The 16,735-nt window shown below is 37.7% G+C and overlaps 2 protein-coding genes across 3 annotated transcripts in view; both read left to right on the top strand.

Moving 5' to 3' along the window:
• Positions 1-2,172: 2,172 nt before the first annotated feature.
• Positions 2,173-11,453, top strand: rpia (ribose 5-phosphate isomerase A (ribose 5-phosphate epimerase)). The gene is made up of 9 exons (XM_051126500.1): positions 2,173-2,538; positions 4,081-4,141; positions 4,219-4,274; positions 4,357-4,416; positions 6,116-6,180; positions 6,307-6,375; positions 6,665-6,806; positions 9,718-9,817; positions 10,382-11,453. The coding sequence occupies exons 1-9, from the start codon at positions 2,371-2,373 to the stop codon at positions 10,477-10,479; spliced, it is 819 nt and encodes a 272-aa protein (XP_050982457.1). The 5' UTR covers positions 2,173-2,370; the 3' UTR covers positions 10,480-11,453.
• An 878-nt stretch (positions 11,454-12,331) lies between these two features.
• Positions 12,332-16,735, top strand: part of eif2ak3 (eukaryotic translation initiation factor 2-alpha kinase 3) — a 35,036-nt gene continuing 30,632 nt past the window's right edge. For both annotated transcript variants that reach the window (XM_051126230.1, XM_051126229.1), the window contains exon 1: positions 12,332-12,828. In XM_051126230.1, coding sequence (XP_050982187.1) covers positions 12,533-12,828 — 296 coding nt within the window. In that variant the 5' untranslated portion in view covers positions 12,332-12,532. The remainder of the gene's footprint in view (positions 12,829-16,735) is intronic.

The following is a 16,735-nucleotide window of genomic DNA, read 5'->3' as shown; positions in this document are numbered from 1 at the left end:
ATTAGCAGAACTATTTATTCAGTAGTACATTATACAAGCAATCCACACTGATGTTTACATCCGAGTACCGCCAATATGGCCGCGCATCCGGGTAACTGACCAAATTGTGCCATAAGTGCAAACCCTCTATATTTATAAACTTTTTTTTGTAGGTTAAAATGTAGGCATTAACTGCCCTCTGCTGGTCATGTTAAGTATAGTTATCAACAGCATTACAACCCCTATTGATAGGACATATGATTCATTCCCGCGAATCGGTTCCTTTGAACAGTTCGTTTCAATTAAGTGGTTCAAATAACGATTCAGAGTGGCTGTACTCAACATTATTACTGACAGGCTTTTAAAAAGCCTTCATCACTTGAATTAAGATTGTAATAATTTAATTTTAAAGCACATCCACCACACAATCAGACTTTAGCACCTTTTTACTTACAGATTGTTCTAAGGTTAAATTCATATTTAAAGATACAGTTTAATAGCAATGATACTGTAACATAGCTATGACAGGAAACATTGACATATAACAGTGCTTTGGAAAAAACAGTTAGTCTTAAAAAATAAAGCATATACAGAAAAGCAAACAGGAAATAAAACAGTTAGCCTATTAAATATGCATGTGCCCTATTCTGTGTTCTAAACTCTTAAAAAAAAAAAAAAAAAAACATTGGTGTTTCATAAGGTATAGCAATCAATGCAATTTGGGAAAGAAATCAGTCAAATGTGTATCTGTGTGAAAATATTCAAATGTAACCCCTGATAGCACACATACATCACAGAGACTGTCTTTACAGTATGTTTGATCAAATGCAGGCTGAAGATGTGATCAGGAAAGTGTTTTTTGTGTGTGTGAAAGATGTATTTAATGTGTCAATAAATGTTTTAGTACTCTTATGTGAATTCTCTTATTTTAGTAATTATGAATATGAAAAATAAATATAACCATGAGTTCACAGTTGAAATTAGGCCTAAGAAATACCTCTTTTCACCTTTAACTTTTCAACCAAATTTTAACGTTGTTTAGACATCTGGCATTGTCATTTTTTTTTAGTTATTTGGAAGATGTGTTTTTTAGTGTGTTTGCTCATCTGCAATACATCTATAGGACGTTTCCTGTCAGATGTCAAATATAAGTCTATTAGATGTCTTTAAGATGTTTATGATTTAGAATATGTAAAACTGACATCTTACAGACGTCTGTCAGATGTTTGTACACAGCAGATTAAAATATCAAGATTTAAATACACATTTTCTCAGTAACAGATTACAGTATATGTTCATTTGTAATTAAATTACATAACTAGTTACGCCCCAACACTGATAAACATTACAACAAATTGCACACACGTGTTTATTGTGTTTTATTTTAATTTTATTTTTTCTGCCTTAAAATATGTTTTAAATGTTATCTTTCAGCTAGATGTGGATAGTGTTAATAAAATGCTATAAATGTCATATATTAAAAATAAAGTATGCCTAATGTGTGTGTGTGTGTGTGTGTGTGTACTTGTTTTTGCTACATAGAGGGGACCAAATGTACCCACAAGGACAGTAAAACCTGAAATTTTTGACATTGTGGGGACCGGCCTGCAGTCCCCACAATGTTAAAAAATGTTTAAAAATAGTAAATGATGTTTATCTGAAGGTGTCGCGATGCAAACATCTTTTCTGTGAGGGCTAGGTGTGTGTGTGTGCGCACCTGGTATTTATCACGTTATGGGGACCACATTTGTGAGGTCCCCATGAGGAAACAAGCTTATAAATCATGCAGAATGAGTTTTTTTGAGAAAGTAAAAGTGTGCACAGTCTCCTGTGAGGGCTAGGTTTAGGTGTAGGGTAGGTGTAGGGCGATAGAAAATATGATTTGTACAGTATAAAACCCATTACGCCTATGGAATGTCCCCATAAAACATGTAAACACAACATGTGTGTGTGTGTGTGTATGTGTTATTCGTTCAAAATCCCAGTAGTCTTCAGAAAGTTATACAATTTGTAATTTGTGATATTTTTTCTATCCAGTTATTAAGGTAACCTTCTCACCAAATCACTAAAATCCTCGGTTCACTTCACTCGGCTCATTGCAAATCGGACATGACCGAGAGAGACGATTCTAGATTCAGTCGGTGATTCAGTGAAAAGATCCGACTCAACAGAATGATTCGTTACGAAATCGGACGCTCTGTCGCTGGGTCCAACAACAAACGCCTGTTACGAAAACACCTGACTCCTTATCTGACAGCTGTTATTTTAAGCGTCCTTTAACATCTCGTTTACTCTCCATTAAGTTAAGCTTCTGTAATATCACTCTGCTCGTGCACGTATGCTACTAGTGTGGCAAGCATTTCGTTGTGTTGTTCGTGGACGCGCTGTGTGATGAGGCCGCGGAGGTGGGCTGAGTTTGCAGTGATCAGCAGCAGATCTCTCCTCCTCTCTCTGTCGGGCAAACACGTGTGTAACGGCAGCAGGCGGCACCACGGCACTCTCATGGCTGAAGAGGCCAAAAAGCTGGCAGCTTTTGCTGCTGTGGACAACCACATACAGGTGAGATTATGTATTTACCTTCGCTGCTACACATTTCCACCAGTTACAATAGTTTGATAAACAGGCGCAGTAAACACTTTAGGAGGCGTGACTAAACATGCGTAGCGAACACGATGCATATCGATGTTATTAAATTAATGTTACGCTTCAACCGACTTGCAGCACTGGTGTTTTGTATTTGCTGTGGCTAACTGCTTTAACAGTTAACTTACAGTATGTAGTGAGTATCCGCTGCGACACTTCAGCTGTATTCATGCTAGCTGGGATGCTACATGTTAGATTGTAGTGAAGTACGCTAGTAACTTAAGTAAGCGAGGGTAGATCAGTTGTGTATATTTACGCAGCGGGTTTCTTTAAACATACAGTAAACTAGGTGATATAAGGTGCTAATTCTGCTCAAATTAAACCTTTAGCGATTAGCATGTTTGGAAATAGCTAAGGGTGCTGTCTGTGTGTACTATAAATAATAAATTGGGGGTCAGTTGAGTGATTCAGTCAGTGGTACAAAGACGACCAGCAATTTGAACTTTGGCCTCTTCAAACCTCAGACTTTTGCAAAAAACAGACTACCTTTAGTGGCATTACTGTGGTGGTATTTCCAAAACAATAGTCACTTTTCTGCTTAAAAGTGTGTTAGATATGTTTAGTAACATGTTTAAATACAAAAATGCTATTTTTATGTGTAAATTATATACTTCATTGAAAATGAACGTAAAACTGCTCTCTTAAAACTTGGTTTAATCAGCTTTCTCAACATATCAAACTCATGACCTTGGTGTTGCAAGCGCTTTGCTTTACTGTTTGAGCTGCAGGAATATTTCCTGACAGTTAAGGGCCTCTTTTTACTGACCCTTTGTAGAAAGAAATAATGAATTTGGGTCTTATTATGAATGTTGTGTTTGCTTTAAAGGAGAAGTTCACTTCCAGAACAAAAATTTACAGATAATTTACTCACCCCCCCTTGTCGTCCAAGATGTTTGTGTCTTTCTTCAGTTGTAAAGAAACTATGTTTCTTAAGGAAAACATTTCGGGAAGTATCTCCATATAGTGGACTTCAATGGTGCTCCCAAGTTTGAACTTCCAAAATGCAGCTTCAGATGGCTCTAAATAAGGGGCTTATCTAATGAAATGATCAGTTATTTTCTAAACAAATCGACAGTTTATATACTTTTTAACCTCAAATGCTCGTCTTGTCTATTCTGTGCGATGCGCATGCAAACTCTGTGTAATCCGGGTCAGTGCAGTTAGGGAATGTCGAAAAACTCCCATCTCATTTTTTCCTCCAACTTCAAAATACATCGCTGCAGAAGTACCAACCCACTGTTTACAAAGTGAAAATGCAAAGAAGATCAAACGGCTTTTACAAATCAGGTAAAACAGCGATGTAGGACTATTTTGAAGTTGGAACTTCAAAAAAACATAGTTTCTTATCAACTGAGGAGAGAAAGACATGAACGTGATTGGGGTGAGTAAATTATCTGTGTGAGTGTTTTGTGTGGTTATGCCTATGCAATAAAATTTGCCTGCTCATTTCTCTTTCAGAATAATCAGGTAGTTGGTGTCGGCAGTGGCTCAACTATAGTCTATGCTGTGGACAGGTTGGGTAAGACATTTAATCTAATATTATCTACTCATCCTCTCAATCATGATAATTGCTAAAGGATGATGTTTTCATTCTAGCTGAGAGGGTCAGACAGGAGAAGCTGAATATTGTGTGTGTTCCTACATCATTCCAGGTTAGTATTCATTTATTTTGAGCTATAACACTAGAAAACTCCTGAATTTTATAACTAACAGATTTGAATTGTGTTTATCCAGGCCCGTCAGCTGATTCTGCAGCATGGTCTCACTCTGTCTGATTTAGACAGACATCCTGAGGTGAGTTTGGGCAGAGACGGCATGAAAACAGGCAGCTGGATTGAGTGAATTGCAGTGTTCAATATAGCAGCTTCAGGAAGACAATAGAAAAGTAAAAAAAAGATGATTTAGACAACTTAAAGTGATAGTTCACCCAAAAAATGAAAATTACCTGATTTACTCAGCCTCAAGCCATCCTTGGTGTATATGGCTTTTTTTTTTTCCCTTTCAGACAAATACAATTAGAGTTATATTAAAGGAGAACTCCACTTCCAGAACAACAGTTTACAAACAATTTACTCACCCCCTTGTCATCCAAGATGTTCATGTCTTTCTGTCTTCAGTCGTAAAGAAATTATGGTTTTTGAGGAAAACATTTCTTCATATAATGTGCCTCCGATTTTGAACTTCCAAAATGTAGTTTAAATGCAGCTTCAGAAGGCTCTAAACGATCCCAGCCAAGGAAGAAGGGTCTTATCTAGCTCGTGTAGCACAGGCTCTGAGATCCGCGTTCACGACACTACGTACTATTGAATCACGTCGAAAGGTCACGTGGAACTACAGACCCAGTGTTTACAAAGCGAATGCACAAAGACTAACAAAGAGCAAGTAAGTCGAACGCTGCTTACAAACAAAAAGCTACAACGATGTCGGACGATTCTGAAGTTGTAGGAGAAAATGAGATGGATTTTTTTGTCGTTCTCTACCTTTTTGAGCTGGAGTACACAGACGATGAACTTAAACGTGATTTGTAGTAGTGTTAGGAAGTTCATCACATGACAGCCCGATAAGATGAACGAACGACTCGAAAAACCCAAAGACTCAAAACAAGTGGACTAATTCCAGCACAGAACCTAATAGGATGTTGCGAATGTGTGACTGAATGAATCACTCCCTGAGACGACTCGTTCTTCCCGAGTCACATTGAAGATCCGTTCAAAATGAACGAATCATTCAAGAACGTGCATTCCAGAGCCTGTGCTACATGAGCTTTTGTGCTTAAAAAGTATACACAATTTTTTTTTTTTTTTTGAAAAAAAAATGACTGATCGTTTCGCTAGATAAGACCCTTCTTCCCTGGCTGGGATCGTTTAGAGCCTTTTGAAGCTGCGTTTAAACTACATTTTGGAAGTTCAAAATCGGGGGCACAATTGAAGTCCATTATATGAAGAAAAATCCTGAAACATTCTGAGGAAATGTTTTCCTCAAAAACCATAATTTCTTTACGACTGAAGACAGAAAGACATGAACATCTTGGATGACAAGGGGTGAGTAAATTATTTGTAAATTGTTGTTCTGGAAGTGGACTTCTCCTTTAAAAAATCTCCTGGCTCTTCCAGTTTTTTTTTTTTTTTTATAATGGCAGTGAATGGGTGTTAAGATCTTAAAGTCCAATACAGCGCATCCATCCATCATAAAAAAAGTGCTCCACACAGCTCTGGGTGGTTAATAAAGACCTTCTGAATCGATGAGTTTGTGTAAGAATAATATCCATATTTAAAAATGTATAACCCATAATCTCTAGCTTCTAGTAACTGTCGCATGCATGTTCATGAGAGAGTGGCACTCCAGCGGATGACGTTTGCGTAACGCAATCTCTGGCGTGAACCAAGTTTTGTTCACAGTTAAGGAAAACCAGTCTCCTCGTGGCCTATATCGAAATCCTCCAACATTTTCCTTTAAAAATCCTCATTTTGTACTTTCTTTTATTGTCTTTTAGCTGGATGTAGCGATTGATGGAGCTGATGAGGTTGATGCTGCTTTGACGCTGATTAAAGGAGGAGGGTATGATTGGAAAATCTGTTTAATTCAAGTGTTTTTTTATATTTCCTTTCATTTTCATTTGTGTGAAACGCTTGAGGTGTCATCTGATCTAGTGTCATGTCCTTTTCTTTTCCTCCCTCAAAATAGAGGATGTTTAGCCCAGGAGAAGATTGTGGCTGGTTGTGCCAAACACTTCATTGTCATCGCAGACTATAGGTTTGTATGTGGTGTCAGACAGATGTTTTTATCCAAAGTGACTTCATTTCATGCATTTCCTGGGAAATCAGCTCACTGCGTTGCTAGCACTGTGCTCTATTGTTTGAGTTACAATATTTGGTATATATTTAGTCTCCCATAATTACTGCTGATCAGACTGCTGATCACTGCATGTAGTGAAACAGTGGTTATGTTTCATCATAATCCAGCCTGTGATTGCTGTAATTATGTAAGGGTGTCTTCCACTGGAAGTGTTTGTGTGATGTCATTTTATTGCCTGTGTGGGTAGAAAGGACTCGAAGGCCTTGGGGCAGCAGTGGAAGAAAGGTGTGCCGGTGGAGGTCATTCCTATGGCGTATGTGCCTGTGTCCAGAGCCATTGCTCGGCGCTTTGGAGGAGAGGCTGTGCTGAGGATGGCAGTCAATAAAGCTGTAAGAGTCTTGAATTACAGTGTTATTAATATTTTGAATGTTCTTATTTTGACTGCTTATTATGTTATACTTTCTATTACATTATATATAAAACATTTATTTGACATAACTTTTTTTTATCAAATTTCATCTAGTGATATCAGTTTGTATGCTCACTTGAGGTGGTTTTTGACTTGTGCAAAAAAGGGTTAATGCAAAAAAATAAATTCCTCCATGCACATCACAAAAGTCCTGTGACTTTGCGCTATGGGACAGCGTAACCTGACTAACCAGTGGACCGATCATGCTGCACAGCATCTGAAATGTTGTTATGGTCCTTCTAAAATGCATGAGCAAAGTCTGTCGTCAAAATATTTCTGTATAATTGCCTCCCAGAACTCTATTACACGACTGCGTTACCAAACAGCAGGCATCATCTTCGAAAGCAATGATTGCAATTATTGTGTTTCATCTGCTCGCTCTGAAGCGCAAGTAATTTATTGAATATGAAAATTATTATATTCAGTGCCCTTTTCTTAGTGATATTTAGTGCCAGTTTATGTTACAATTTGTTGACTTTGACTTGTTGGATGGAAAAAGTGCTTATTAGTAAATTATTTTAACATTAGTTAAAGGAGACATATTATACCCCTTTTTACAAGATGTAATATAAGTCTCAGGTGTTCCCTGAATGTGTCTGTTAAGTTTCAGCTTAAAATATTCCACAAATCATTTATTGTATAATTTTAAAAATGCCTCCTTTTCCAGAATGGGGCTGTGCCATTACAGCTTGTACCTCGAAAACTATGCTAAAAAACGTATGTTTGGTTTAAATGTAATGTCTGTCGCACTGAAATCATGTGTTTTAAAGCCATATCAGTTAAAAATTCTGACATATGGTTTTCTAAGCACACACATACGAAGCACACGCACAGAAAGCAGCTGTCGCACGGCATGTTTATATTAGATCTGTATGGCAGCAGCGTAATATACAGTAAATAAATCAATGAATTCACTGCTCTCGTCTCCTCTGAGGCTGGGACTCTAAATAGTGTTCTGTGCTCATCTGTGCAGCCAACGACAGAAGAGTTAGCATGCTTTGCTCACTTTCGCCATAGCATCAGAACTAGTACGCCATTGTCGTTTGCGAAAACACAGTGGCGGCACTATGTGTGGAAATGTGTAGATTAAGGGGCGGTAATATTATAATAAGATCCCCTGCCTATGAAATCTGAGCGGCTCGTTTTTTCACAAACTTGAACTTTGCTTACCAAAAATTAAATTACTGGGTTGTTCTTTTTCACGTTTTCTGGGTTAATAGATGCCCCAGAGACCCATTTATAGCACTTAAACAAAAAAAAACAAAAAAAGTCAGATTTTCATTATGTGTCACCTTTAAATTCACAGCTATTAATGGAAACTTTTGGAGGAGAACTAAGTCATTACATCTGTGTTTTCTGCACGATTTTGGGTATTATTTTTTTGACATGCTCCCTTGACTTTTTTTTTTTTTCCTTCTAAAATCTTATCTTCATTTTCCTAGAAAGTAGCAGTGTTCCTTGTACTTCCTCGTAATCATTTCTTTAAAGGAGAAGTCCACTTCCAGAACAACAATTTACATAAAATTTACTCACCCCCTTGTCATCCAAGATGTTCATGTCTTTCTGTCTTCAGTCGTAAGGAAATTATGGTTTTGAGGAAAACATTTCAGGATTTTTCTCCATATAATGGACTTCATTGGTGCCCCGACTTTGAACTTCCAAAATGTAGTTTAAATGCAGCTTCAAAGGGCTCTAACAATCCCAGTCGAGAAAGAAGGGTCTTATCTAGCGAAACGAGTGTTTTTTTTTTCGAAAATTTGTATACTTTTTAAGCACAAAAGCTCTTGTAGTACAGGCTCTGGGATGCGCGTCCACAATGCTATGAATTAGTGATGGGTCATTCTTGAAGGCACAACATCCTATTAGGTTCTGCGCTGGAATTAGTTCACCTGTTTCGAGTCTGTGGGTTTTCGAGTCGTACCCGAAAACTTTTCAGATAAGAGGTGAGCTAATCATAGACTAAAGACTCAGGTAAACAATGAATTAATCTTTTCTGTTTCTTATATCATTATAGTTTTGTCTTGTTTGTAGTGTGATCAACGTTTGTGTAAGCAGTAGATGTGTTAGGGGAAGTAACACGTAACATTTTAATTATATTTTGCAAAAATGAACAAAATTACACAAAAAGATTTGTTCATTTTGCTGAATGAGACTTAAAGGTCCGAGTCAGTAAAATGATCCGAACTTCCCATCACTACTACGAATCATGACGAAGTTCATCATCTGTGTAGAGTATGGCGAAAAACTCCATCTTATTTTCTCTTTCAACTTCAGAATCGTCCGACATTGCTGTACCTTTTTGTTCGTAAACAGCGTTTGACTTACTTGCACTTTCTTAGTCTTTGCACGTTCGCTTTGTAAACACTGGGTCTGTAGTTCCGCCTGTGTTCTGCGTGACCTTTTGACCTGATTCAATAGTATGTAGCGTCGTGAACGTGCATCCTAGAGCATGTGCTACACAAGCTTTTGTGCTTAAAAAGTATACTTTTTTTTTTTTTTTTTTTTTTTTTTTTTTTTTTTCCTTAAGAAAAATGACGGATCATTTTGCTAGATAAAACCTGTCTTCCTGGGATCATTCAGAGCCCTTTGAAGCATTTAAACTAGATTTTGGAAGTTCAAAATCGGGGCATCAATGAAGTCCATTATATAGAGAGAAATCCTGAAATGCTTTCCTCAAAAAACAATTTCTTTACGACTGAAGACAAAAAGACATGAACATCTTTGACAAAGGAGTTGAATAAATTATGTGTGAATTGTAGTTCTGGAAGTGGACTTCTCCTTTAAGTAGTGGGCGTCTATGATGATTTTTCTTTATAATTTTTTAACTTTAGGGTCCAGTGGTTACTGATAACAGTAACTTTATCCTGGATTGGAAGTTTGAGCATGCACAGAACTGGAAAGAGGTCAACACAGCCATCAAGATGATCCCAGGTCAGTACAGATGAACATCTTTCTTTTCTTTGTAGACTGCAGATGTTCTGCTGACCAAGGTGGCATTTATTTGATCAAAAATACAGTAAAAACAGTAATACTGTGAAATATTATAACAACTTAAAATAACTGATTTCTATATAATTATATTCTGTAAAATGTAATTTATTCCTGTAATGGCAAAGCTGAATTTTCAGCAGCATTACTCCACTTCTTAGATATTCCAATGAATGAATGTCTGTCTAATGTCTTCTTATCAATGTTGAAAACAGTTGTGCTGCTTAATATATATATATATATATATATATATATATATATATATATATTTTTTTTTTTTTTAAGATTCTTTGATGTTTTAAAAGTTTAAAAGCACAGCATTTAATTTTTTTTTTTTTTTTTATAAAATTTTATAAATATTTACCATCTTTTTTGGGACTTTTGATCAATATAAGTGCCTTTGCTAAATAAAATATTTATTTCTAAAATATTTATTTCCATCTGTAAACCATTGAACAGCAGTGCATGTATTCCTAAGCACAAATTAATTTCTCTCTTTCTGTAAAGGTGTGGTTGAGACGGGTTTGTTTGTGGAAATGGCTGAGCGGGTGTACTTCGGTATGGAGGATGGGAGTGTTAAGACTAGAGACCCTCCTATCAACTAAAAAGATCCTTCCTCTGCTCTTGCGATAGACCAGCCTGCACACCTCAAGTGCCGTTCAAATACACAGACTCTGGCAGCTCTTTCCCTACAGGTTCTTTTATTTTCTGTTACAGATTCCATGACATGTCTGATCAGTACCTCTCATGCTGCTGTACACACGAAATATCGATTTTTACACAACAAAGCAACCTTAGATTTTCAGACCTTTCAGATATTCCTGTGTTCCTCTGGACAGTTCTGCTTACGCTGGGCCGGAGTTTGTTAGCGACTGTCTATACTTGACATCTACAGTGTCAGTTTGCCTTTTGTGCTTCTTTACGTAGCCATGAATGTTGTCTTACATAGGCATCTGTACAAATGTATGAATATTGTGGCTTGCGTCTGTGCCTCCATAAATGTATATTTCCACACAGCATAGTTGCTAGCCTTGCAAATGCATGCTGCTTTTCTCACTCAAATTCCATTGTTAGTATTGTTTCTGTGGGTTTGTATGATCATTTTGAATCGGTTTCGTTTGATGATGACAGGTTTTCTCAGACGCTCCAACGTGAAACCTCAAGCAGAACTAGTGGCCTTTGCCAGCAAACAGTGGTTAGTTTAGCTCAGTGATCAATCATTTCAGAGCATTCTGCCCCTGGACAAAATACACTATTTGAAGTTGTGAAATGCCACTCTGCTTTTGATATCGATTTTGTTTTTGTATAATTTTTCGATGTGCCAGTGGCCACAAACGCAGTGCTGTTGAGGGATGAAGGCAGCAGTGAGTTGGTGCCGCAGTTGAAAGCCTTATCTTCTGTACGTGTATTGATCTTTCAGTTGTTAATGAAAACTTCACAGAGGTCACTGTGATTTTTGGATAGGGTACTAACTTAAAAACCAGCTTGTGTTTGACCAGTTTTACTGTGATACTGAGGTTTTCATTTGTTGTGCTCCAGACTGAAATTCAATATTAAAACTGGACCAATCAACTATAAACTATTTGGTTAGTTATTTTGCTTTTTTCATTTTGACCAGTATGGCGTAGTTACGTAAAAAAGATAATTTAACAAACCACAAGAGGGCGCCATATACATTACGCAGTATCCAGTCTTTATGACTACAAAAAGTAAACACAGTGAACAGGAATGCAGACGTTTTCTAAATTTTGTAAATGCATTATTTTACAAGTGTTATGATTGTTAGGCTACAATTACAACTCAATAAGTGACGTAATGATAAAATTAAATTAAAAGACAGCACTGAAGCTACTACAAGTTGGTATATTTGCAAAGGTCGAGCACATCACACTTTTCATACCAAAAGTCCCGGAAACAAAACTGTCAAACATGACCTCACTTTTTATCCGCAAACAAACGGCCACGTCGTTACTTCCATCCTTGTACTTTTCACCCAATCAAGTTTCGTTCAGAACGAACTAACAACGCCCCTCCGTTAGAAAATACTGTAGAGATTATTTTGATTGACAGCGTATCAGACCAATGAGTTGACTAGACTACTTTCGCGGCTTCCGTAAACATACCAATGAAACACGTTAGAGCCAACACTACTATTTTATAGGCTAAAACTCTACGGTCTAGCCAATAATACACTTAAGAAGACGGCCATACCCTTTCTAGGCTGCCTTTAGTCCCGCCTATATTTGTGATTGACAAGAATAGCGCCCAATGGACTGAAGGGGCTAGAGGGCCGACCACGTCAACAGACTGCACTGTAAAAGACAGTTGTCGGACGCAATCAAAATCTGCTTAGTAGACGAGCAGTGAAGATTGACAAGCGCTAGCACCAATCAGCACACACTGCAGGGATTTGCTTCCAAGCGCAGCCAATAGGCGTTTGGAGACGGGGCGGGGCTTGACGTTTCCACGGCAAGGCGGACGTCAAGTATAAAGGGAATAACATGGTGCTGTTGAGTACATGTTTACGTTAAGAGGGGACAACTGAAAGCGATCTAATAGCTTACGAGTTTAATTTTGAAACGCCTTTTATAGACTAGTTTTTAAATTCACTTTACTTTGGTATGTGATTGCCTAACTACTCATGTGCCACTTGTCCCAATGGAAAGGGGGTTTCAGTTTGGAAACGTGTGCACATCCCTGCTGCTGCTGCTTGTTTTGAGAACGTTAACGGCTACTTTGCAAAGTCAGTCTCTCTCGGAGAGAGAACTCGAAGTGGCTCCGACGGCGAACACCGAGACGGCGGAACATGCCGCCGTCATGGAACGGCCACTGGACAGCGTCGGAGGAGCCCATGGCATCGGAGAAGTAACCGTAGAGGACGACGAGTACGGCTCGACCGGGGAGAGCGAAGAGCCGTCCGGAGACAGCGACTCAAACTTCCACAAGCAGCGGAGGTAGGTAGTTTTCCACCGAGTCATGGCAGAAGTTTTTCAGCTTGTATGGGCGTGACACGCTTTTTAGGTTGTCACGCGGCTTTCAGTTGTCTTATTCAACTTCAGTGAAGTTTGCGTAGGGCAGCTGAGCTGGAGTTCGATGGGCGGATGTTTGCAGCAGTCGACCTCTCCCTGCTGGGCCAAGAAGAGGGAATAAATATGTGCAAATATTTACAGTACCAAATTAAATCCGCGTGACAACAGATCATCATAGATGGTCTTGACGTTGTCATTTATAATACGTCTTCTTTTAGTTTAGGCTGTACGCAAAATCTTGATAAGTTGGGAATTTGTCTGTTACTATGGAGATTCAGATGACTGACAGCAGTCGCGGAGCGAGTGCACAACGCTTATCTCACCTATTGCACTCTATGGGATAAGTGTGTTTGTGACCTTAAAGAGCACCTTATATACTGCCTTATGTTATATAAACAGAACTGTTTTCTGGAGTTTCAAACTTGTTTGACTGCTATCGCAGTCTGAGGAGGCTGTTTCTGTCTTGAGAACTGCTGCAGTGTTGAGTGTGGGCGTGAGATGCATGTCAGCCTGACTGAGTCTGACTCCAATATTGTTTGTAAACACACTTAAAGATGCCAAAAAGGGTCAGTTCGCGGTGACATTAAAGAAGAGACGGCTTTTGAACTTGTAACATTAGCAATGCCGTTTTTATAGTTGTGTATAAGAAATATATGTTTATTTATTATTTACACTATAGTTATTACAAGCTGGTGTCTGTCAATAGACTGCGGTCTCTGGAGGCAGCGGAGGCTGCGCTGACGCACTTTCAGCCGCCGCTCAGCGCGCAACTACAGACGCGTCTCCCCGCGCCCAGACGCGTGCTCCAACTTTCCGGATGTTTTGTTTTTGTTTGTGGCGGGAATTAGTCCTTCTGCTCTGCAGACTTTGATATCAGCTGTGTTGGCGCATCCTAGCCATCTGCCCCGCCTTAGAGAGAATCAATGTCGAATAGGTTAATGGTAAGGTCGGGGGTCTTGCGTTAAAACTAATTGAAACTGTTTTGGTGCTTTAGTTTGTTTGGTTTTTAACCCATTATTTTGATTAAACTTTTAAGGTGCTTTAAGGTGAATGTTCTCCCCTCCCTTTAATAACTGTCAAGTTTTTCCTTTACCTGAAGCTGGATATTGTTTTGGGTGGAGATGTTGGTTCTACAAATGTCACAGGACCTGATAATATCGTTGAGTACACCTGATCTGCTCCACTGCAGTAAAAAATCTGTCACACCTTCTCTCACCATCGACATGCTGTCACATCGACGTGTGGCGCACCCATTCATGGAGGATTTTTCCTAAACAAGCACAAGTTGGCACGACCAGAGTCTGGTCCTGAGAATTACAGATTCAGGCTTTACAAAAAGAAGTAAAATAGGAAAGCAACAATGCAGGAAAGTACCTAGAACAGACTGTGCTCCAAAGATGGAAATAACATGAGAAGGAGCAGAAAACCCAAACATGAGTTACAGCGACGAATTTTAGGGTGGATACGGTTTGCCAGTGCTCAGGATTTTTCGAAAACCTTTGAAGGCAAAAGATGAACAGTTCTGTTACATCAGAAAACTGCTATGTATAGAGTTGAGGTTTATGGTTGTCATGTTCAGGAAGTGTTGAAACAGACACCTGGCACATAATTAAAAAACCTTTTATTGATATCTTGTGTATTTTTGTATATATATATATATATATATATATATATATATATATATATCAATAGATATCAATAAAATGTTTTTTAATTATGTGCCAGGTGTCTGTTATATATATATATATATTTTTTTTTTGTGCTAATATTCTATTATATTGTTCTTTTTAAAATAAAATATTATATCTATGCATATAATATATATATATATATATATATTTTTTTTTTGTATTTTAGTTTATTTTTCTGTTAAATTTTTTTTTAACTTTAGGGGAATTAATTTTGCATGAAAATGCTGATTTTGCTTTTGATATATAAGCGATATTAGAATAGAATAAAATACCTTTACTGTCATTGCGTGTATCATACAACAGAATTGCATCTCTCTCATAAAGATGTAACTATATTCATCTACAATTTACACTCATAAAAAACACGCATATAAATAAAAAAAAAAAAAAAACAACTAAAAGACCAATGTTAAAGTGACTTGTGCATTTCATTGCAGTAATGTGGCACAGTCCATTCTTTTAAAATTGTAAGGATAACTGTGAAGAAAAACAGGGAAAGAATTCTATTTGCATATGGCTGTTGGGTAAAAACTGTTTCTAAATCTGGAGGTGCGAGATATTAGGGATGGTTCACCTGAAAATTATCATTTACTCATGATCTTCCAAACCTGTACACCTTTTATTCTTCTGTGAAATGCAAAGATGTTATTAACCAAACAGTGTTTGTGTCAGAAAGTCTCAAGAAGTTTCATTTTTGGTTAAATGATATTTATATTAAAAGTTCAAAAGCAAAATGTGCCATTTTTGTGCAAAATTATGAATGAATGAGACATGCACCTGCACAAAAAATGCAGGTTTTGCTTTTGAGCTTTTAATATAAAGGGATAGTTTACTCAAAAATGAAAATTCTTGAGACTTTATTTCGTGGAACATAAATGAAGACATGTATCAGAGAAATGTAGTATTTTTTTATTTATTTTTTATTTTTTTCCAACCTGATCTCATGATGAAAAACCTACCTGTGGGAACGTTTTCGCAAGATGCAAATACATACCGCCATGTACTTTTCTTGATCAATTCGATGTGAAATGTCTACTGAGGGGCACTAAAAGAATGTTTTTTTTTTTTTTTGTTTTGCTTTGTTTTGTTCCCCCCCCCCCCCAGAATAGATGAACGTAATTGAACTCTAATTCTCTGTTGCGTTTTAAAATAATTTACCATCTGTAGTACACCTAAACCTACCCGATAGTACAGAAAAAAAGCAAATGTTATGTAAAAACGCAATCACAAGCATGCCGCTTTAGCTTGTTTTTCGATCTTCGATCTTTCAGCTCTTTCACTGTGAATCATTTTTCACAGGATTCGTACCCGAAGATTCCACATCCTAATCCAGTTCTGTGCCGGCTGATCTACCAACCAAGCTTGTTACGTCGGGGAAAGCGAAACATATGAAGCTGTAATCTTAACTGGGTACGAAAAAGATTACAAGTTCTTGCTATTTTACCACCTCTAGTGTTCATTTCTATTGGAAACTGCAGTTGTATTGGTACTTATTTTGCATCTTGCGAAAAGGTTCCCACAGGTACGTTTTTTGTCATACGATCATTTTTTTGTTTTGTTTTTGTTTTTGTTTTTTTTCCTTATATGCCAAGGAATTCAGTGTTCACAAAAACTCAACTCAAAATTCCAAACATCTTCGAATGAATGAGACATGCACTTGCTCTTGTATTGCTGATAGCAGCTTAGAAGCTGTTAACTGTACACCTGAATGGCACTCAAGACTGATGGACCACCTCCGTTGGATATTGAAAAGGCTGCTAGTGTTAAAAAGTACAGTCACCTCATCACATATTTGCATTCTAAAGAAGAGAAGATTCATATCGCAGGTAATAGAGGAAATTGCTAAAAATATAATGCGTGCTTTTTGCAACTGTAAGTGCACGGAAAAAACCACAAACAAAACCACAAAATGATTTACCCAATAAAAAAAATGTAGTTGGGGTTTATACGAATGTCACCTTTCCGTGCACTACATGTTCTGTTGCAAATGATCAGTGCAATGATGCTTTATCTGTGCGTATGAATTGCCTGCTGGAAATCCAGTTTTAAACACCACTTGCGCTGAAGCACACAGCGCTGGTGCTTTAATATGAAGTTCCTGGGACTTTGTCTTGACAGTAGTCATATATCACTGGAAGGAG

Source organism: Labeo rohita, chromosome 13 (assembly GCF_022985175.1).
Source record: "Labeo rohita strain BAU-BD-2019 chromosome 13, IGBB_LRoh.1.0, whole genome shotgun sequence".
Classification (NCBI taxonomy): Eukaryota; Metazoa; Chordata; class Actinopteri; order Cypriniformes; family Cyprinidae; genus Labeo; species Labeo rohita.
The sequence above is the reverse complement of the archived record's forward strand: the minus strand, read 5'-3'. Positions and strand labels throughout refer to the sequence as shown.